At 40.9% G+C, this 24,417-nt stretch overlaps 1 protein-coding gene across 7 annotated transcripts in view; it reads right to left on the bottom strand.

Annotated features, from left to right (window-relative positions):
* LOC105497462 (ADAMTS like 3) overlaps positions 1–24,417 on the bottom strand; it is a 434,450-nt gene that overhangs the window by 36,916 nt on the left and 373,117 nt on the right. For 6 of the 7 annotated variants that reach the window (XM_024797843.2, XM_071100796.1, XM_071100797.1 and 3 more), the window contains exons 22-23: positions 20,830–20,957; positions 16,853–16,981 (exon numbers count right to left, since the gene is read on the bottom strand). In XM_024797843.2, the coding sequence (XP_024653611.2) occupies positions 16,853–16,981; positions 20,830–20,957 (257 nt within the window). Of the gene's footprint in view, positions 1–1,089; positions 5,597–16,852; positions 16,982–20,829; positions 20,958–24,417 lie in introns of those variants that run through there. The other variant, XM_024797846.2, reaches the window with a different exon arrangement.

Genomic DNA, 24,417 nt, shown 5'->3' with positions numbered 1-24,417 from the left:
ATAAAAGAGCATATGGCTGCAGGAATGTGAGCCAGGGAGAGAACAGTAGGTGACAAGGTCAGAGAAGTGGCAGGTGGGGCTCAGGTCATAGAGCTCAGGCAGCCTGATAGGTCATTGTAAGGATTTGGTTTCTATTCCACAGATTTTGAAGAATGGGATGAGCTGACTTGTGTTTCTAAAGGACTGCTTTGACGGCTGTGTTGATTGCAGGCGGCAAGGGCGGGCAGAGGTGGGGAGATCAGTGAGGAACCTGTCAAAATAATCCAGCCTAGAGATGATGGTGACTTGGACCAGTGTAGTAGCAATGAAGGTGGTAAGAAATGATCAGATTCTGGGCCTATTCTGAAGGTAGAGCAGACAAAATTTCATGGGGTTGGGGCAGTGTGAGAGAGGAAAGCAAGTCAAAAATGACTCCAGGATTTGTAGCTCAAGCAAATTAAATAACTGCATTGTCATTCACTGAGATGAGGGACACTATGAGAGAAGCCAGTTTGGGAGCAGAACTCAGGAGAGCAGTTTTGGACATGTTAGTTTTGAAATAACTATTACATATCCACGGAGAGATGCTGAGCAGGCATGTGGATATGTTAATCTAGAGCTTAGGGAAAAGGTCTGTGCTGAAAATATAAATTTAACAGTTTCCAGCATATAGATGTCATATTTGAGTCCTTGTGCATGTATGGGATCAATAGGGAGAGAGTATACATAGAGAAGAAAAAACGTCTGAGGACTGAGGCCTGGGGTAGTTCAACTTAGAGATCAGGGACAAGAGGTGGCACAAAGGAAGCTACAAAGGAACAGATACTACGGTAGGTAGAAAACAGAGTGGTTTCCTAGAAGCAGAGAAGGAGGGAGTAATAATTGTCCAATGCTATTGTAGTCAAATGAGCAAGTAAGGTAAGGCCTAAGAACTCACCACGGGGCCTGTTGTGGTGGCTCACACCTGTAATCTCAGCAGTTTGGAAGGCTGAGGCAGGCAGATCACCTGCGGTCAGGAGTTTGAGGCCAGCCTGGGCAACATGGCAAAACCCTGTCTCTACTAAAAATACAAAAAACATTTAGCCGGTCGTGGTGGTGTGCGCCTGTAATCCTGGCTTCTCGGGAGGCTGAGGCAGGAGAATCGCTTGAACCTGGGAGGTGGAGGTTGCAGTGAGCCAAGATCACACCACTGTACTCCAGCCTGGGCAACAGAGTGAGAATCTGTCTCAAAAACAAAACAAAACAAAACAAAAACAAAAACAAAAACAAAAACAAAACAAAACAAAAAAAACACCTGACCACTGAAGTTAGCAATTCACACTTACATGGTAAGCTGTTGGTGACCCTACCCTAACAATAGCTATGAAGGTAATGGTATGGAGAATGTTTGGTTGGAGTGGATTCAAGAGAGAATGAAGAGAAATGAAATTGAAGACAACAAGTATAAGCTACTCTGGAGGCACTTTGCTATAAATGGAAATCAGGAACTGACACAATAGCTGGAGAGGGAAGTGGAGTCCAGGGCAGGGAATTTAGGGATGGCTTTGCTCACCTGGAATTCTTATCTCATCTCCCTATTTCCACTCTTGCCTTCCTTTTACTCTCTGATTTTTACAGTCTATTTTCAACACAGTAGCCATAGTGTTTCTTCTAAAAGGTAGCTCAGATCATGACATTCCTTTTAGAATCCTCTAATGGCTTCCATCTCACTTAGAACAAAAAATAAACTGCTTATGATGTCTTATCATCTGCTAACATACATGGTCTTCCCTCAACCCTTGCCCACCAACCACCTCAAAACACAGAAAAAAAAACAGAGCCAGAGAGAGATGGATTTTTATTTTTTTTAGTGATGGGGTCTCACTGGGCTGGAGTGCAGTGGCTATTCACAGACTTGATCATAGCATATGGAAGCCTCAAACTTCCGGGCTCAAGGGATCCTCCCATCTCAGCCTCCTGAATAGCTGGAACTATAGGTATGCACCATTGTGCCTGGCTAAGGGGTGGATCCTTGATTAAATCATTTAAATTCCTGAATCCAGATGTGTCTAAAATTGTGTCCAGATTGTCTACACTCCAGGACTTTTCAGTTTTATTAGCCAATAGTTTCTCCATTTTTTCTTAAGCCAGTTCGAGGTGGTTCTCTGTTCCCTGTAACCATGGGAGTCTAGACTAAAAACTAAGGTATGAAAATAACCAAGATGGCCAAACAACCATGCCAGCACAAGTTTCTCAGAACAAACTGACAAAGTTACATTCCAAAAGAAAATATCAGAAATAGGAAGTTTGAAATGAAGAGCATGGGACCACACCAGAGTGTAGGACCAAGTCCTTCTCACTATGCACTGTCCCAGGGGCCATTTCATCTACTTTGGGAAATATAATGATAATTCCTATGCTGAAAACTCCCACATCTACCTATCCAATCTTAATCTCTCCCTTGAATTCAAGACTCCTGGACATCTCCCATTGGCACATCATGTCCCACAGGTGCCTCAAACACTGTAAGTCCCAGAGTGAACTCCAACTCCCTCTCCTACCCCACAGGCTTATTCAGCACCTAGAAGCATCGTTACACGTGTAAACATTTTCAACTAACTGAACAGGCCAGAGGAAATTCAGGCAGATTTCTTCGTACCACTGTTATTTATGGTCTTTCAAAATAACACATTTGCTCTGTTGCAACAGCTATAAAATGTCAGAAATAGTTTAAACTTATTTATCTAACCTTAAAGACAGGCTATTTCCCCCAAGACTTGCAGCTCTGAAATATTCAACATTCTGTTTCCACAATGCTGAAATTGTTTTGGAAGACAAATGTTGTGAAAAAAGTTCAGAGCCGGAGGGGCTGTGAAACATGTGTTGCAAAAAGTTTGCACCTCGGGGGTGTCTTTAAACTAGTCAGTGTTTAAAAACAAATTTCCTTCATCCTTGAAAGGCCCATGAAATATTTCACACTGTAAAATCTCTGACCTATTCAGACTGCCCTGAAATGCTGGATTTTTAAATAAATATATATTACATCTAAATGTTTTTGCTCATCTGTTTGTTTCTTCCAGCTACTCAAAACTCACTCAGAATTCTGCATTACTTTTTCATGTATGACAAATGAAGACTTAAGCTACCATCAGTTACCTCTGGGGATCATGAAGAAATGATGTTGCCAATTTATAAAAGACAAATCAAACACAGGTTAGACAAAAGGAGTCATCACTAATAAACGAAAGAAATAAATAGGAGTTCAAGGGTTCAATGTCAGAGAAAGTATCTCAAAACTGCTAGAATAATGAATGCACTCTTCTTAACTGCAGGGCCAATCTGTGCAGCATAGTAAATTTTGTAAGGAACATTCCTCTTCTGAGTTAACTGCACACCCTTTTGTTCTTTTTGAAAAATATGTTATGTATGCTTTTTGGATACAATGGACTATCCATCATTGATGCCATATCCAGAACTGTCTCCAAATATAGGGCTATGGCTTTTACTATTTACAGAATTCTTTTGAATAGCTGTTTCAGTACTTTCTTTTCTCTAGTAAACTCATGTTTAGGTTGACATAATCTGTTCCCCAATCAATTTGATTTTTGAGGATTTAGAAATCATCTGGGTCAAAGTATCTATCCCCAACTCCATCATTAAAAGTCCTTCCCTAAAGGTTTTTGAACTGTGTTTTTCTGACATGGAGGAGGGTGTCAACAAGTCCTCTTCCTGGCGTGGTCATCCTGATCTCTCACATACTCTGGGCTTCTGCTTTGTGTGAGCCTGGGCAGTTCTCTAACTCCACCAGACATATCTCATGAGCACTACATGGTTCACTGCTGGATATTGTCCTCCAGGGTCTTATTTACAGGCTAGAAAGTGCCAGTGAAAATTATTATATCAAAACCAAAAACTTTCAGTAGTTCCTTGAAGAAGAAGAAGAAAGTTAAGAGCTGGTGCAAATCAAGCATAGTGATACATGCTGGAGCTATGCAAGTGGTGTAAACTACTGATTCCAGTAAAGGGGATAGGAAGAACTCCTAAACAGCAGCTCAAAAGGGAGAACCATGGACATTCATGAGGCCCTTCCTGATAATCAGCAATTCTGGTAATCTGTCAATATAACATTGGGATGTAGATGAACAAATAGCTATTAGCCAGTTGGTATTTGCACCAAAATCTCCAAGTGGGTTCCACTGCTGTCACCAGTAAACCCCAGAGGACTACATGTGGGCTGCTGGTGTCTTGGGGTGACATCTCAAGACTGTGTTGATTCCCCAGGACTCCATTTCCTCTTTCCTCAAACCACTGACTCTTGCCTTTGGTTCTTCTGAGCTGCACCTCTCACTCTATTTCTAGGGGGTCTTTTCTCCTCAGGAATGGTAGGGAGTAAGAGTCAGTTTTCCTAGCTCTATAACTTTTCCTGTTCTTGGAGGAGAAAAGCACAAAAGCCTTTTCAATTTAGGGGAGTCACTGCTAAGAACAGCTATCCTCCAGCCCGCGAACTGCACCATTCTCCAAACACACCACACTGGCTGTAAGGCTATTTTCTATGTGCTGTTCTCTCCACTGCAAATCAATTGCTATTCCCTTTCACCACCTGGAACATTTCTCCACATTCTTAAAGACCCATCTCAAAATCATTTCCTTGAACCTCTTGGACATTGACAGCTGATTTCCCCTGTGTGAACCTCTGAACCCTGAGACATCAATTGTTGGCATGCCTGATTCTACCTTCAGAATGAGCCCAGAGCATGGACCTGGGTTCTACCATTTAGCTCCCACTTCTAGTTCACTCCCAGTTACCCACTCCTGGTTCACTCCTAGTTTGAGTTTACTTCTGATTACTCACTCCCGGTTCACTGCTGGTTTACTCTTGGTTCTAGTTGACCTCTGGTTACCCACTAATTCCTGAGGAAGAGTCTCTCATTTTGAGAGGATATTTGAGATAATTTCCGGGGACCTCTTTGGCCCCATTTACTGGCTAAATCAGTGGTTCTTAACCTTGGCTGCACATTACAATCTTCTGGGGAAGCTTTAAAAATCCTTGGTTCTCAGGACATACTACCGATGAATTAAATCAGAATCTCTCAGGGCAGGGCTGGGGAGATGTTGTGGTGTACAGGCCTGACATTAACCATAATAATAAAATGACCTGACTGTAGTATGCATCAGTCATCAAAATGAATAACTGGGTATTGAATTAATAACTAGGGAAAATAAATGAATGAAAAGAAAAAAAACAGGGTTAAGTAAGTTGGGATGTTACTAGAGATTCCAAAATTCTACACAGGTCCTATGGAGCTCTTCCCATAAAGGAGTATTTTTCTTCCATTAACAAGGTCCTGCATGGTTTTCTCAGACTGTACTCAGAAGCTTGCATGCTTTCTTATTTCTGGGGGTTGAATTCCAACAAAATTCCCTTTCCCTCAGTCCCCACCCTGTATGGGTGCTGTGGGCCTCTGTCTTGCTGTGAAGGCATAGTTAGGTCATAGTAGCCGGAATGAAGTAGTGGGTCATTCAGGGGCTTCTGACGGTTCCGTGTTTTATAATGGATGCTGTTCCATGCTGCACAGTTGTCCTATGCTCTCTGCTGCTGCCTGGGGGTCTCAGCACACACAGCCAAAAGCAGAGAGTCCTGGAGGGCAGAGAGCAAGCAAAGGCATTTCTTGTAGTATAAGTAGATTTGAGTGGTATAGGGCATTCAAAATCCTTCACTTTTACTGCTTGGTATGAAAAGCCTCCCAATTGCTATCAAATCTCATGCAGGTTTGGGAAACTCCAGACTAGCCATTCTGGCTCCTGCCCTGACACCAATACGAGGAGCCAAGGGAACACAGGCCAGCCAGGAGGCGCCACTCAGAGACGCATGGAATTGAAGCAACTCATTTCTTTAGAAGCCTGGACTTCAAAAGATCACCGAGGAAAGAGCTTCAGTCCAAGAGCAGAGGAGGATACAAGGCTCCTGCTCTGTGGATTGTGTAGGTGTTTAGTGCACCATCTTACAGGCTCAACAGGACCAAGCCAGGACCATTTTATTAATGTTAAAAACTCAGGGGAGCTAAATGAGTCTTAATATCAGAAATATGGTAACCAAGAAACAATGGCAAGCCAGGCACTGTGGCTCCCACCTGTAATCTCAGCACTTTGGGAGGCTGAGGTAGGAGGGTTGCTTGAGGCCAGGAGTTCTAAACCAGCCTTGGCAGCACAGTGAGACCTCTGTCTCTACAAGAAAAAAAAATTAAGTCAGGTGTGGTGGTACATGGCTGTAGTCTCAAGGGGCTAAGGCAGGAGGATCGCTTGAGCACAGGAGTTTGAGGCTGCAGTGAGCTATGATCATGCCACTGCATGGAAGAAAGGTGCATGGTTGTTTGGAGGACAGGGAATGGGTGGGCACACAATGTGGAACTACATGATGACAGTACATGGGGCCTATGGGTCAGTCTGTTGTTACTATGTGATAGGGTAAATTCTAACATGGGGCTGAGTGTCTGCGGAGTTTTCAGGACAGAGAATTGTACTGGTGGCACTGAAGACAGGGGTGGGGTATAGATGTTGGGGATGAAAGCAGTGTTGTAACAATAGGGCTGGACCACCAAGGCTGTACGTGAATGCCTCAAGACATGGTGTCACTCAAGACATGTAGACCCACAAGCCCAAGCACAAGATTTTTTGCAAGAAGTCTGAAATTTGATAGGTGTTTGAAGAGCCCCTCCTGTTTTTTCATATTGTATATCCAGCTACCTTATTCTAGATTTCTTTCTACTTCTTGATTGTATACAGACCCATGTTTTCACCACATGAGAAATTGATAAAAGATGCAAAGAAAATCATTTTTTTCAAGAAGCACTCAAAATAGAGCTTCAGTGAATCTTTAAAGAGCAGATAATTGTTTTATAAATGAGTCTTTTAAATCTGCTAAATCAATAATCCAAATACAAGTCCAAAGAGAGTCAGGGCAAGAATATTAAGGGTGAGGTGAAGGAGTCCATAGTCACTACCAGACAGTGCATAATTTGCCACATTCTTTCCCACTGCTGCAGTGATGGTAGAAGCATGTGTCAAGGTGGTGAGGCTTCCATCATGTGCCTGGCTGAGCACAATGGGGTGACCTTTGGCCTGATACTGGCTGGCATCTTGTGGCCCGCAAGAGGCCAGGCTCCCAGTGTACTCTCCCTAGATCTCATACCATGGGGCAGTCCTCCAGGTGAGGGTGGGCCCTGGAGGCTGAGCCTGTTGCCCACCCCTAAGCCGATGACACCCCATCACCAGGCTGCAGCACTTCCTAGGTTCTGCCTTACGCCTCGCTTTGACAGTTTTCCCTCTGGTCAGACCTCCTGCATGGTGCCTATTCTGCTGTCTCAAACACAGAGTTTCATTCTCTGTCTAGCTCCTTTGGAGTCACACAGAATTGGGTTTAAATCTTGGCATACACACTCATTAGATATACAAACAAAGACAAGTAACTGTGTGTATCTGAGTCTGCTTCCTTATCTGCAAAACAAAGATAATATCCACTTTGTATGCTGTTGAAGCCAACACAAGTTATTATTTTTGATGATGAGCTTTGATGGTTTTCCAACATGTTATTTACTGACATGCTGCCTATTAGCACATACTCCTCAGCTCTTTGCAATATGGCTGCCCTTCATGCATGACTACTTGCCAACACCCTAGCCTCAGGACACCTGTGTCCCATACCTCAATTAATGACACATCGATTGCTAAATGCCAGATATGTCTGCTCACTCCTGGATAAATCAGATACATGCAATGTCAGTTTAATATCTTGAGTGGCTGGCAGGCTTTTTGGGGTCCAATAATCCAATCAATGACCATTGATGCAATCTAGTTGCATTCAATTTATGGCTTTCTGCAGCTTCTTTCTCCTCTAATTTTTCATCCATATTGAAATACAGATTGGTTCACACCATTACCCTGCTTAAAACGTTTCTTGTCTCCTCTCTGCTAATAAAATGAAGTCCATCAGTTTCAGCATGACATTAAAGTCCTTCACATTCTGGTCCACACTTACACTTCCAAACCCACCTCTTCCCACTCCCCTTCACATCCTCTGCTTTAAGTCACACAGATCTGCTTGTGATGTTGCAAGTAAGCAGGGTGCTTTCACGTTTCTATGCTTTTGCATATATGCTGTTTTGATTAAAATGCCCTTCCTTTTCGTTACAAGTGGGCTAGTTGCAATTCATCTTTTTTATAAACCTTTTCTGACTCCTTAGTTAGAAGCCTTAATTAGTCTCTCTTTAATGTGTCTGATACACTTTACAAACACTTCTATTTTTGCATTTATGACATCATATCATAATTCCTTTGTCTACATAGCTGCAGAAACCAGATTGTATTCATCTCTGCATGCTAAGGAACTAGATTGGGCTTAGTAAATGCTTAGTGAATGCTCGTTGAAGGGAAGAAAAGATGGATGGAATTTCCAACCATGACTGGCTGTTTGACTGAATATAGGGTTGACAGGAGGATAGTGGGAAGATTTCTGTATCATAGACAGAGGTAGGAAAAAAGGAGAAGGGGGAGCCTTTTTGAGTAGGGAAAGACATTTTAAATATACATTTTAGGATGACAATTTCAGCTATTTCAAAGATTGCATGAGTTTTTAAAAGAGATAACAGCATAGAAGAGAGGATATATTTCAAAAACCACAGATCAGGGAAAATAAATTCATTTTAATTTAGAATATAGTCAAAAGCACCAAAATGTCCAGTTCATAAAACAAGAGCAAGAAGATAATCTTAGATTTCTTTTTAAGTCTTCTGAAAAGTATATGCAAAAATCGGTGGGTAAATACATTTTTCTGGAGAGAGAGTTCTTTTTTTTTTTTTTTTTTTTTTTTTGGCCAAAGGGATTTATTACTTAAAGACGTATGAGAATCACTACCATTAAATTCCACCCTATATAATATAAACTAGCAGTTTATGGGGGAAAATAATTGTCAGAGCAATGAGACCATGTTTAGGAATTTAACCACATAATCCTGCTGTACCACAAATATTTTCTCAAGATCCTCCCCTGAAAGGGTAATTGTTAAACCCAGTAAAGAAAGTTAGTAATTTGCCTAGACATCAATAAAATTCTTAGGTATATTCCACAGCATTTTATCCCTTAAAAAAATCCCCTGATTAAGAAAAACCTTTTAAGTTTATGTGATATGTTTCTTCTGAAACTGACCATCCTCCCATAGATATGAAAGGGCCTCCTTGCCTGCACATACCTCTTGGGTATGTGCATACATACACCAAGTGCTCTGCTTTGACCCAGTGAGATGCACACTTGCCATCATCTGTTTGTGCATGCACTGTGTGGGATTAAATAGGAAACTGTAACTTCTACCTACCTTTTCTCATTCTCTCCTATCAATGAGCAGCAAAACAATGATGGGACAGGTAAGGTTTAAAACTACCCCACTAGTAGATTCAGACTTTCTAGCTGGCAATTTGGGGATAATGTATTTTGAGTTCTAGACATTTTAATTTTAATGCTCTATGTAGTTACAAAAATGTTGAATGTCCTATGACCCAACAATTCCATTCCTGTTACTCTTTTTAAAAAAAAAAAAAATCCAAATGACACAAAAAGTTATATGCATAAGGTTTCTTACACTGCTGTATGGAACTATAAAGAAGTACAAATAGTTTAAGTTTCCAAAAACAAGAAAAGGGTTTAATTATGCTACATTCACACAATGACACACTGGTGTGGCTAGTAAATGATATTTATGATTTTTTAATAACATGGGAAAATTCCATGACTTAGATATAGAGAAAGGGTTACAGGAATATAGCAAAATAGAAATAATGGTTGTGTCTTTGACAGAATTATGGGAATTTTTTTTGCCACATGATACTTTGTTATGCTTTCCAAATATTTTATGAGATGTGTTACTTTTTATGAGACAAGAAAACACACAAAAGCAGCATTCAGAACAGAAAGGGCACTAGCTTCAGAGGCAGTAACTGGGTTCGGAACTTGGCCCTGCCATTGTCTAGGCCTGTTACTTTGGTCAAGCCTCTTCTCTGGGGATCTTGTGTGCAAAACAGGGCTGGACTCATGGATTCCTAAGGTCCTTCCATATTTAATTCTCAAGATTTTATTTCAGTAAGATCTTACCTAGTTATCTCAGGGAAAATATCTTTCCCTGTTTATTCTTCATCCCTTTTTGGAGGCAAGAAGGGACCTGATCAAGGCTGGTAAACACAGGGCTGTGGCTGGCATCCAGACATCTAGAAAGAGCTGTGCATTCTGAGGCCACGAGGACATGAACAAGACCTGAGTCATTTCCATCTAAGGCTGTTCAAATCCCCTCAAAGAACGCTTTCTACTTACTTTCCCCCAGTGAACTTGTTTTACCTTCAACATTAGCTTGTATAAGAGACTTTTTCAAATTTATCGAATTCTGGTTTCATTGATTTACAGACTCATATTATTTGGTTCCTTTCTTTTTTTTTTCCCCCCTTTTTTCGAAATGGAGTCTCACTCTGTCGCCCAGGCTGGAGTGCAGTGGCACTATCTCAGCTCACTGCAACCTCCACCTCCTGGGTTCAAGCAATTCTCTTACCTCAGCCTCCCAAGTAACTAGGATTACAGGCGTGCGCCACTATGCCCGGCCAATTTTTGTATTTTTAGTGGAGACGTGTGTTTACCATGTTGGCCGGGCTGGTCAACCCCTGACCTCAAGTGATCCGCCCACCTTGGCTTCCCAAAGGGTTGGGATTACAGGCGTCAGCCACTGTGCCTAGCCTATTTAGCGCCTTTCTTTTTACTACAACTATAGTTTTCAAGTCATCAAACAAGTAACTGGATTTTTCATGGGCTGGTATTGCAGCTCCAAGAACTCCTTTGTAAAGGACATTGTGTCTACATATTTTGAGAGAGTTTTTTTCTTTTTTTCCCCCCCTAGATTCCCTCCCAATAGTAGGTGAGGACTCTTGGCCCTCAGTTCTAAGTTCTGACTGGCCAGGTATCTTAGTTCAAGCACTTTTTCTACATTTAGTTTTATTTCGTCCCAGATTCCTGCAAAGGACCAACGGTCTAAGATAAAATTTCAGGACTGGAAACAGTCTTCCTGGTCATTCCATCATAATTCCTCATTTAATAACAGAAAACTAAGGAGCAAGGAAACTATGTGATGGGTCCAAGGTCTTACAGGAAACAGGGCTAGGAGGTGAACAACAACAACAAAACAATATAACTGATAACCACGTGTCAAAAAAAAAGTCCATTCTCCAAAATTAATGGACATTAATAGTTGCTATATTTGCTTCAGACTTTTTTTTTTTTTTAAAGACAGAGTCTCGCTCTGTTGCCCAGGCTGGAGTGCAGTGGTGCGATCTCAGCTTACTGCAGCCTCCACCTCCTGGGTTCACGGCATTCTCCTGCCTCAGCCTCCCAAGTAGCTGGGACTACAGGTGCTCGCCACCACGCCCAGCTAATTTTTTGTATTTTTAGTAGAGACGGGATTTCGCCATGTTAGCCACGATGGTCTCAATTTCCTGACCTCGTGATCCACCTGCCTGGGCCTCCCAAAGTACTGAGATTACAGGCATGAGCCACTGCGCCTGGCCTGCTCATTTTTATATTGAGTGGTTTGTTATTTGTATTGATTTAGAGAAGCTATTTCTATATTCTGGTACTATATAACAAATATTTTCTGCCAGAAATGTGGCTTGACTCTTAAATTTACATGTCTTTCAAGGATCAAAACTTTTATATCTTAACAGCAAAATGTGTCAACGTTTTTTATAACAGCTTATTGAAATATAATTCATATACCAAAAATTTTACCCTTTAAAAGTATAATTCTGTAGTTCTAATATATTCACACAGTTGTGTAACCTCATCAACACTATATAATAGATGTTTTACTTTATGACTTGTACTTTTTGTATCTTTTCCATTCCAAAGTCATAAAGATATCTCTTATATTTTATGATTTTTTAAAATATGTTCATATTTTAGGCATTTACATCAGAATTTATTTTTGGTTGAGATTTTTTATATTTATAAACAATTATCCTATAACAATTTACTTAACAGTCTGTCCTTTATTGGTTTTTAATTCTTCTGCTATTAAATTCTAGTTTCCATATACTGTATACTTGAATCTGCTGTGGGCTCCACATTCTATTCCATTTATTTGTCTATCCCTTTTACATTGCTGTAAGCCCTCAAGCTTTATGCTAAGTCTTTATATTTGACAGAGCAAATCTCAGCCACCTTGTTATTCCTAAAAATTGTTTGGGCTATTCTCAGCCACATGTACTTTCGTATTAATTATAGGATCAGTTTGTTAAGTTCTAGCAATCTCACAGGATTGCTTTTTTTTAATTGAAATTATTCTGAATATAGAGATCCAAAACTTTTTATATTTTCTTTGCTTTTAAATGAGGATAATTATATTATCTACAAATAAGAAGAAATTTTTCTAGTTATTTTCTAGTTTTTATTACATTTCTAGTCTTCTATTATATTTTATTATATTTCTAGTCTTCTCTTGGTTTCTAATTTTCTAGTTCTAATTTTTCTAGTTATTTTCTCTTATTGCACTGGCTAGTGCTAACACAGTGTTGAACAGATGTAGTGATAAAGGGCATTGTATGTTTTTTCCTGATTTTAATGGGACTGTTTGAGTCTCCCCATTAAAGTGAGTATGATGCTTACAATAGGTTTCTGACAGGCAAATCAAGGTAGGGATTATCCCTTCTATTACTGGTTTGCCAAGAGGTTTTCATGTCATTTTTGTGTTGAAGTTTATCAGATGCTTTGTCTACATCTATTAAGATGATCCTAAATTTTATCACCTTAAATCTCTGTGGTAGAGATGGAGATGCTTCACCCAAATCAACCTTCAAGGAGGAACTTGGTGTCCCTGCTTCTGGTAGCCTTTGGTTGTTAGTCCCTTCACAATCTGTCTCCACCCACCCAAGAGCACATATGCCCCTTCCAGAGAGGCCCACAACCAGTGACTGCAGGAGGCAGGGGCATGAAGGCCTGGCCACTGTAGGTCAGCCTGGGGCAACTCTAATGAGTCACATATGTCTCAAGGGGGCTTGGCAAGGCTTTGTGGGCCTGCATCACAGTCCTCCTTTGCCCTCTGTCTAATCCTGCTTGCTTCCTCCCTTCCACATATGTTGACAACTAATAAATATACTACACAAAAACTCCTTCCAGGGCCGGATGCCGTGGCTCACGTCCAGAATCCCAACAGTTTGGGAGGCTGAGGTGGGTGGATTACTTGAGGTCAGGAGTTCGAGACCAGCCTGGGCAACATGGTGAAACTCCGTCTCTACTAAAAATACAAAAAAAAAAATAGCCAGGCATGGTGGCTTGCATCTGTAATCCTAGCTATTTGGGAGGCTGAGATAGGAGAATTGCTTGAACCTGAGAGGCAGAGATTGCAGTGAGCCAAGATCACATCACTGCCCTCCCTCCAACCTGGGCAAGAGAGTAAGACTCTGGGAAAAAAAAAAAAAAAAAAAAAAAAAAAAACACAGAAAAAAAAAAACAGAAACAAAAAACCCCTCGTTCCAAAGAGGATTCAACCTGTGATGCTCTGTTTAAAGTAGATATTTTTTAAAATATTTGCATTTCTGGGAAGAACTCTCCTTTAGTCATCCACATGACTGGATTCATTTGGGAATGTGTTAAACTTTAATTTGCTTCTGCATTTATTGTTAATGAGTCTTTTGTATAACCTACATATACCCAGCTGCCTGGTGAGATGTCAGGTGCCATCCACAGTTGTATAATTTTTCCTCCTAAAGGAGATGTACACCAGTGTCCTCTAATAGCATTCAAAGGTGTTTTTATTCTTTAGCTTAGTTTTAGTTTAGAAGCATCTCTAATCTTTCCAGGCAGTTTGAGTTTGCTCTAAGAAGCAGTTGTCCAGTGCACCTTGTGTTTAAGAAATTTTCTACGCTTGGGGCTCGGCCATTGATGGCTTTGCCAGTGCCCTTCATTTGGGAATCACCATCTAGGTCAAACCCATTCCCATCTGTGGCCAAGAGAGTTCCTTAGAGACTAAAGAGGAGTGTGACACACAACAAAACACTTTAGAGAAGGGACTCACATCAGGTGCATCTCTGATGAGCTTAAGGAATAAGATAAACAACACATAATACACAACAGAAAATTACAGGATAAGTAATGTTCTTACTATGTATTAACGTGAAAAAAAAAAAAAAAAAAAAAAAAAACCCTGCAGCAATGATATTTACTGGTCATTTTCCCCAGACGAACTTTTCTTTCTTACCAGAAGGTGGCAAAAAAGGTGCGCTTTAAATTACCCCCACCCAAATGGACAGAAAAAAACTTTTTTTTAAAGAGTAAGGCAAATAACTCTCTCAAGTTAGAAGTTTTAACCTTTAGAAATAGGCAAATATGCGGACTTTTAGGTTCTGTTATTTAACATAGTTATTAGAAATATCTCTAAGAGTGACTAGAGATAATCCCTATTGACATCTATACCACATGGGTTGACGAAACATGTTTGGCTATAAAAAAGATAAGATGAACTTCTCTAGAAGTTATCAATATGTGTTATGGGGTCTATAAAAATAAATTCATTATAATTAGTGGGAAATATTCTAAAGCAACTTAAAAAAATTATATATGCCACTGATTTACAGAAATCCCAATTTGCAGTATAAAAATGTAATTTGTAAGTAAGAGTTCAGTTTTGCAAATTATGTTTTAATGTACTCATCTATAAGATGAAAAATGGAATTGGATGATAACCACAGTCCCTTCTTCTATTAATATAATATATTCCCTGCTTTAGAGATGAGGGAAGAAAGATATATGACTCACCTATGGTTATATACTAGCTAGTGACAAGACTGTCTGTAAAACTCGAGTTTTCTGACCCTTCATCAACTTCACCATCTGTCTTAAAAAAGATGAATTTCCCTAGAAAACTCCATTAGGTATGGCTTCTGCCCATAAGAAAACACTGTAAGTTCACTACAGGTTTGTTTAAAATGGCAAATAACTCAACATGATTGTGGTGCATTTGGAGGCAGGTTTATTTTTAAAAGGAAAAAACTCATCAGGAGTTCTGGGGTCTGAGTCCACGGGGGAAGACTGCCAGGTAAAGAAAGGCCAAATGGGACAATTCCTAGTAAGGGCTAAAAGGTGAGGGAAGGAGGAGGGAGATGAGTACTCCCAGTGCCGAGTTCCATCTAGGCAGCAGTGCTGTCGACCCAGGAGGACAGTGGGGCTAGGGAGGGTCAGAGACAGCCCATGTCTGACTGGGCCTGGATGAGAATAAAACAAGATGAGTTTAATGGTCTTTGCTGGAGCCTTTACTTGCAGTTTCCACCTAATCCAGCCTCTGACTTCCGATAGCAAATAATGCACTCCAATCCTTTTAATGGCTCATCTCCCTGAAAGCCTGATTTTCAAGTATTGTGGAAGTGAAAAATTTAGAAGTCATGTTGAAAGCTGAGGTTTCTCTTAATACAAGTCAGATCTATTTTTCAGAATCCTCTGCAGGTGTAGGGCTGTAGAAACTTTAGACATCTGTGGCTTGGCATCTGCAGCGTTCCGTTCTGCTTTTCTCCTTGCTATGGCCAGAGAATGCCGGCCCTTTCTGTAATGGTGGGTGTATTTTGCCAGAAAACTCACATATTTGTGGGTGGAGTCAGTTGGGAGACTGGAGCAATTTTTCAAAAGTCTGCATAAGCCAAACACTGCAGGGATTTCCAAGGGGTGAAAAATAATATCTTGGGGGTTAGCAAATTTCCACTGTTTGTAGAGCCAAAGGTGTAGCTTTGGAAACATGGCAAGTAACTGATCATGACAGTGGAGGGAGAGCCTGAAAGCTGGATGAGTGTGTCCTCGAATCCCTCATTACATGCGCCCTCACTGCATTTCTAAGAGCAGTAGCAGCTCCTCTGTCACCCTAGGCAATCAGGGTCACAGCCTAGGCAAGACTCATCTTAAGTGGCTGCAACTACAGGTATCTAATTAGAACTTGGAAGCTAGGGAAATACAGTTGTCCAGAGAGTTAAGTCAATGCAGATTTACTCTGCATTGAAAGGCATACACAAAGTCATCTAAAAGAGTATATCTCAATTTGGAGGAGTTCATAAGTTTCTCTAAGGAAGCAATAAAAACCTATTCATACAACCCCCTCATTCCCAGCTCTCCTGGTCCCTGTAAAATGTACATATATGCAGCATATAATATTTATCTGCAGTTCAGAGATGCATGGGCCCAGATTAAGACTTAAGAATCCATGGCTTAAGGAGACAGGATGGCCCTAGGTTAAAGCAAGGTCAGACTGAAAGTGTTAATTCTATTAAAGAAAGAGTGTAAACATTAGAAAGGAGGTTTGTCTGCAGTTGTAAACATAGGAGAAAGAGCCACTGAGGCACAGGCTGCTGACGCTTACCCAGGGACAATCCAGAAGATAGCCTAGGTCAGGGGGATATGGACATTCTAGCTTCCTGATCTGGCTTTGCCAAGTGTAGCTTTTGTCTATCTGGAGGACATGTCTTACAATTTCCAACAAATCCCATCCTCTGACTATGTTATTCACCAAGTAACCCTCTGACTAAAAGTTGGCCTTTTTTGTAGCTCTGCCCACAGGGACAGAGTGTTCTGGTCTTGCCAATATGAACAGTCCAGTGTGCATGGCAGTCACAGTCCACACTGGAAACAAGTAACTTGGCATTCTGTTTTATACATCGGTCTCATGAGCCAGTATGAGTTCACTCTTGAGAGTCAGATCCACTGTCAGTGTGCTGGGAAATCTGTTTTTTAAGCCTATCAGGCTGAGGTCTCAAATACCAAAATGCCAGCTGGTGTCTCCTGGCCACACTGGGATGGCCACACACCCTCCCACTGAAATGACCACACTTACCTTTTACAGGACATCGGATTGTCACGTTTGCTCCAAGGGCTGCCTCCACAATGCCTCCAACCATGACAGACAGATGGTTGTGCTCTGGTTTGGTGATATTTCTTTCAATAGACAAGATGACAGGTGCCTCTTAATTCAAAGGGAGCAGGAAACTATGTTAGGTTCAGGCTTTTGCTCTTTGGTAAAACATGTTGCATTTGGTAAGCTTTGTTGAGCCCTTTGAGGGCAGGAGTGGAGTCCTGGTTCTCTCTGTATCCCTCAAGGTGCACCATGGGGATGTGCACATACATACCTGGAGGTGCTCAGTGGACATATGGACAGATGGATGAATCGATAGAGGGTTGGATGAATTCAAAGGTACATTGCAAAAACAATATGTAGACTATGAGGATATTTTGGTTTTATAACTAAAATTGAGGATAAATTCCTCTTTGATAATTTGAAAAAGAAGGAATTCAGAAGATCAGAAGAAGCAAAGAAGACAGACAGAGCAGGAATGATGCCTCTGCAGTGCAGCCATGAATGAGTTAATGCAGGGACAAAACACAATGGGGCTTGGGACCACCTGACTCTTTTTCTGGAAGGAAGGATGTGAGATACTGGGGGAGGGGATTGATGAAGACAGGACAGAAGGTCCTGATCCATTCTGTTGTCCTTCATTGGGGCCAGCGTAATAAGAGGTTTTTTCCAATGTAAACATTTACCAAGTGTCCACTCTGTGGTCTGCACCTGGGTACAAGATGAGAAGTCTCTCCTCTTTCGATAAGCACAAAGTGTAATGGTGCAGAAGGAGACGTACACAGGCATTTGCAGAATAAATGTGGTACCTAATCCTTATAAAGTTTTTCTGAATATGGTGCCACAGCCAGGCTGACATGTGGATGCCAGGATGTAACCAGGCTTCAGAGCTCATTCGAAGCTATACTAGAGAAAGATGAGACAGGTAGGAGGCCACAATTCTTGTTGCGCCTCTTCTAATAAGCTGCATATGTGCTTGGGCAAAATCTTCCCTCTCTAGGCTTCAGTTTGAATCCCGTTAAAAAAATGATTGAGCTAGAAGATCTCTTCCAAGTGCAGTCCTCTCACCCAACGTGTAGTTCAGACCCTACTTAAATAAACTCATTTCAATCTAAAATAGAAAAGCCATTACTATTTAAAGACTATCAATTGCAAGGAGACCTATTTAAAACATTATTTACATCTCTACACTGCAGAAAGTCTCAAGAGAGAAATGTCTGACTTCCCACTTTATGAGACCATATGAGGTTATTACAAGTGGATCAGAACTGTCCACAAGAAAAATTCAAGGTTAACATTTAATTAATATGAAGCAAGTACAGGCATAAAATTTGCATGCAAAAAATAATACAAACAAGGTCATAAAGAATCAAACGTCCATTTTAAAATGTTTATTTTCTTTTGGATTTCAGTATTTAGTTACCAGATTAATTTATTCACTCACTCAGGAAGCACACTTTGTGCCTGAGCTGGACAATGGCAATACTAAGTTGGAAAACACACTCTCTTGTCCTCAAGGAGCTCACAGACCTGTGGGAGACACCATTACTATGCAGGGATGTGGGTATTGAGATAAGGGACTAGTTACCCAGTGGTCTCTCAGTAGCATGTGAGGGTCAGGGAAGCAACATCCCAGAGAGGACGTTTGACAGAGCATTCTCTTACCTTAGCACTGTCGCAATGGTTGGTTTCCCTACTACACCATTAGTACTATGAGAGCTCCTGAAGGGAGAGATCATGATCCCTGAACTTGTTTTATCACCTATGCATAGTTAGTGCATGAATTGGTATTGGTAACCACGTATTCTGGGGGAAGATAATCTAGGAAGGATCATGTTTGAGGGTTCAAATGTTTCCTTCTCTCCTGGAGTACCTGGGGCAGTGGAAAGCTATCCAGAGAAATGAAAAGATAGGAACGCTTTGGCTGGGAGAGGACTTTGGTTTTCACAGCACATCCTTTGACTCCTGAAGACTTCACAGCAGCTCTACCAGGAATATGAGTTGTTCTGGGATGGGCTTAGGAGACTTGACAGTTGCAAGGGGGGGGTCCCATTCCCCCACAGGAGTTCCAGAACCTTGGAACTAATACTTTCTGGAAAGGAGCTGATATTCACAGGACAGAACAAGCCCGGAGGATCGAGGCACAGAAAACCAAGGCCTGAACGCCCTGCCTTGGGAAGGCAGCCAGGGAAGGGACTCAGAAGAATTTTCAAGACATACAGATTCAGGGACCATTTAAAATCAACTAGTCCGGGCTGGGCGTGGTGGCTCACACCTGTAATCCCAGCCCTTTGGGAGGCCAAGGTAGGCAAATCATTTGAGGTTAGGAGTTCAAGAGCAGCCTGGCCAACATGGTGAAACCCTGTCTCTACTAAAAAAAATACAAAAAAATTAGCTGGGTGATTACACCTGTAATCCCAGCTACTCAGGAAGCTAAGGCAGGAGAATCGCTTGAGGCCAGGAGGTGGAGGTTGCAGTAAGCTGAGATTGCACCACTGCACTCTAGCCTAGGTGACAGAGAGAGACTCTGTTTCAAAAAAGAAAAAAAAAAAAGTCAACTAGTCCGGCTGGGACAGTGGCTCATGCTGGTAATCCCAGCATTTTGGGAGGCCAACGGGGTGGATCACCTGAGGTCAGGAGTTCGAGACCAGCCTGACCAACAAGGCGAAACCCTGTCTCTACTAAAAATACAAAAATTAGCAGGTCATGGTTGCGCTTGCCTGTAGTCCTCCCAGCTACTTGGGAGGCTAAGGCAGGAGAACCACTTGAACCCGGAAGGCGGAGGTTGCAGTGAGCTGAGGTCATGCCACTGCACTCCAGCCTGGAGGACAGAGTGAGACTCTGTCTCAAAAAAAAAAAAAAAAAAAAATCAACTAGTCCAACCTCCTCAGTTTGTAGATGTGAAGTACCTGCCGCAAAGCTCAACACTGACTAAATGCTGGGTTCTAATTCCTGAATTCCTGATACTGTCTCTCTCTACTCACTTTAGTCCATTTGAGCCACAGATAACAGAAACCACAGAGTAGGGAGGTGGCAGATGGCTCTCTTGTTTTATTATTTATTTTTAATTTTAATTTTTTTTTAGACACAGGGTCTCACTCTGTTGCCTAGGCTTTAGTGCAGTGGCATGATCACAGCTCACTGTAGCCTTGAGCTCCTGGACTCAAGAGACCTTCCTGCCTCAGCCTCCTGAGTTAGCTGGGACTACAGGCATGCACTACTCCTGGGTAATTTAAAAAAAAATTTTTTTTGTAGAGACATGTTCTTTCTTTCCTGTCCAGGCAGGTCTTGAACTCCTGGCCTCAAGTGATCCTCCCGCCTCAGCCTGCCAAAGTGCTGGGATTACAGGCAAGAACCACCCACTTTGGCCTCTTATTTTTATCCCAGAACATGAACGTGCCAAATACAGCTTTGCCTGCAACTTTAGCACCTAAAAATGTTTCTTTATAATAAAAGTATATTTTAATATCCAAATGACATTGTCCACCTCCCAGGAAGACACACACTACTTTACAGTTACAACTTCCTGAAGGTGTTTCTCAGGATTGGCAGGTATGCCACTGGGAGGTATATGCAATCTATAAAAGATAATTATTCTTTTCTGTTGGCTGGTGGAACTTTAAAAAATGCAAAGTTCATTAATATCAACACTGCCAATTAAACCCCATGTCATTATTTCCTGATTCTTAGAAAGTGAGCTCCTGAGCAGCCGTTTTCAGTGTGGTCCTCAGGCCGGCAGCATTGGCATAACCTGGGCACATGTTGAAAATGCCGATTCTCAGACTCCATCCCAAACCTACTGAACCAGAACCTCCAGGGGTGGAGTCCAGCAATCTGTGTTTTAACAAGCATTCCAGATGATTCTGACGGCTGCTAATGAGAACTACTGCTCTAGAATTTAATGTTAAAAACAAATAAACAAAGAACCAGGCATTCTAGGTTTCAACAGTGGGCATTACCTGCATATAGCACAGAAGAACTTTCCACATCTGAACCAAGATGATTAGCTACAGAACATTCATATATGCCTTGTTCTTTCCTTGTAGGATTCTGTATCTGTATCTTCCCAGTTCCATCCAAAATTATTCTGTAGAACAGTTAGAAAGAGGACACATTCATATAACAATTTAACTGACCTAGGGCTACATTGAGTTGCAGAGAAAGAAGACTGCACCATTATAGGCTTTGGGCTGGCAAAGATCACAAAGGATAATTTTGTCAAGTATCCTGCCTATAAGCAGAGAACTATATAGACCAGGAGGGTGGAGTGTTTCCTCTTGCCATTGGTTAACAGCAATGTTAGAGCTGAACAGTGCTTAGAAATCCAGTCTTCCCATCCCACTTTACATGACAAAAGACTTTTCTGGTGAACTCAATGCTTAATCTGCCACATTTTTTAAAAAGACAACCCAGCAAACCTATTCATTTGCTGGATGTTAAACATTCATTTTCTGCCCAAATCCTTCCTAAGAAACTGCAGGTGTGGATTTTCAGTTTGGATTTTCATGCTGGAAGTGATTGGGTTTTGGCTAAGGCTGTTTTGCATTGGATTATGGTCTTATTATTCCCGTATGAAGAAGTCGATTGAGGTAATCATGCTAAGTCTGTGGCATACACTGGATTTGGACCACGCTATTAAGAATTAGGGCTAACCTGCATGACGAGTTCATTATGGTTTCCCAATTACTGATATTCCTAAAATCCGGTGTGTAAATACCACTTTGAGAATCAGAGTTGGTCAGGTGTAGCCTAACCAATTAGATAATTATTCAGAGATTCAGAAAGTATATCTAACGGTGAGAAGAACCTTTGTTATAAGGGAAGAGTGCTTGTTCTGCTTTTATTTTATTTTATTCTTAATAATTTGAATCTGCTTCTAAATCACCCAGATCAGTGGTTATATACTATTTTTCCCCCGCCCCATCTCACTTTATAGATCTTAGCAATATAGACTATTCTGCCCTGTAAATACTGTATGTTTCATCATGAGATGAGCTGTGCCACTTCTTTATTTCCTGTCACTTCATGTCGTTCGCTCTATGCTTCAGTAATAATGAACCTTAACTGTTTCCAGAACCTTCCATGATTTTTCATTACCATGAGCTTTTGCATATGTTGTTCACTTCATTTGAAATGCCCTTCCCCCTTTCTGGCAAACTCAGACCCACCCACTGAGTCCTGGATCAAATGTAATTTCCCCTGTAAAGTTTTCACCAATACTCCTAGAGTTATCTTCTGTATCCTCTGGGCTCCTTCTTCTCTGGTGCATATATTTATTTGATGAAATATCGATTTCTTCCCACTAGACTGTGATCTTTTCAAGGGCAGGGAACCAAATCTTATTCACAGCTGTGGATTCTCACTGCTTAGACTTTTATATACCAAGTTCTCAAAAATCTTTGATGACTAAATGTATGAATGATTAGAATAGTACGAAATAATGGCACAGAGCAACAGTACCAAGAGCATACAAGCCCTGCTGCAACACACATAAGAAATATACAAAAGCGGGCAGAAGTCAAAACAGCGAAAGTGTCTCAGAGCAACAAGAGTATGGCAGACCTCACTGGTGGTAAGGCAAGATTTTCACTGTCAAATCCTGAGGGAGGAGAAATAGTTGGTTAAAAGCAAAAGTCTAACCAGTGACTACACATGAAAAATAAACACACTAAATCATTTTCTTAAATTATTTCATATATATGTTTGTATGATTTAGCAATTCTCAAATAATGCCTTTGTTTTGTAGGTTTCAGTGTAACAGTCCAGTGAGAAATCATTGAGATCAGAAATAGCTGAGCATGCATGAACCTTACATGACAGGTGGGGCCACTGGGTACCTAGCCTGGATCTGTCCCTGGGCTGGAGAACCACCAGGTTGAATTCTGTAATAGATCTGACCTTGGCCTCTGCTGCGTAATCTTACTTTTAAGTTGAAGTAATAACAAAGTTGATCTTTCTACAGGCACCATCTCTAACTGATCCACCCACAACCTTCTCTTCATAGTTGAGATTTCTTACTCAATTGGCATCCAAACAGTACTCCATGCCTACACAGTTTCTCTCACTGGATAGAGGCTTTCAGGAACATAATTCCATTTCTCAATTACTTTAATTGAAAAGATTTTTAAGATTCAGAAAGTATATTTAAGGATGAGAACCTTTGTTATGTAAAGGGAATTAAACATAAACTGAACAAATTAATTGGGTAAGTTTCGGAGGAAAAATAGAAATGAAAATGGATCTTATTATCTTAAAAATTAAAAACAAAACATTTTACTGGACATACAAAATTGCTTCTGTTTTGAATGGTTGATCCTTAAAGGATGCAGAAACACATCTGAGGAGGATGTACCATGTCAAAACTTCTTTATACAAGCTCCAGGAGTCTCAGCCTGATAAAGTTATGTTAATTCCATTCCATCAAGTCAATCTATTTAAAATGAACTCAATTCAACAAATATTTATTTAAACTGATCAGGCTCCTCTATATCACTATAGTACTTATATGGCCATAGGTCAACAGATCACTTCAACCTCTCAGCCTCTATTTCCTTACAATTTATAAAATGGATTACTGAAACAAGTTAGCAGTTTTCAAAGTGTGGTCCATGAATCCCTAGAAGTCCATGAGGTGAAAGCTAGTTTTGTAATAATACGAAGCCATTAATTTGCCTTTTTAAAAATGGTACTGACCTTTCAGTGAGAGTGCAAAGACAGTGTTGGTAAGACTGCTGGCACCTTAGCATGAACCAAGACAGTGGTATGGAAGTGTGCCAGTAATCACTGTATTCTTGACTACTATGTTTCACTTGCTGAAAAAAAAAAAAAAAATGCCAGTTTCCCTTAAGCATGGGAATTCCCGTCCCTTAATGGCCGGGCATGGCAACTCATGCCTGTAATCCCAGCACTTTGGGAGGCCGAGGTGGGTGGATCACTTGAGATCAGGAGTTCAAGACCAACCTGGCCAACATGGTAAAACCCTATCTCTACTAAAAATACAAAACATTAGCTGGGGGGTGGTGGTGTGCACCTGTAATCCCAGTTACTTGGGAGACTGAAGCAGGAGAATCACTTGAAACCAGGAGGCAGAGGTTGCAGTAAGCTGAGATCGCACCACTGCACTCCAGCCTGAGTGACAAAGCAAGACTCTGTCTCAATAAAGAAAAGAAAAAAAAGAATGTCCTTAATGAAGTAGTAAAAGGTATTAATCTTACTAAATCTCGACCCTTGAGTCCATATGTTTTTCATATCCAATATGACACAATGGGAAGTACACACAAAGCACTTCCACTGCATGCTGAAGAACTAATAGCTTCTTTCATGGAATATGATTTTTACTTGAAAGAATGACCAACAAACTATGACAAAAAAAGTCCACACTATGATTTAAAGTTGAGTATTTGGCAGATATATATATATATTTTAAATGAGCTGGCCAATTCAATGACACAACTGACAGTATTTGTTGCCAATGATGAAAAAGTTTTGATGTGAAAATTAGAATTTTGGAAAACTGATATCCACCACTGTAAGCCTGACAGCTTCCC

This window comes from Macaca nemestrina, chromosome 7 (genome assembly GCF_043159975.1).
Source record: "Macaca nemestrina isolate mMacNem1 chromosome 7, mMacNem.hap1, whole genome shotgun sequence".
In the NCBI taxonomy this organism is placed as follows: Eukaryota; Metazoa; Chordata; class Mammalia; order Primates; family Cercopithecidae; genus Macaca; species Macaca nemestrina.
The sequence above is the reverse complement of the archived record's forward strand: the minus strand, read 5'-3'. Positions and strand labels throughout refer to the sequence as shown.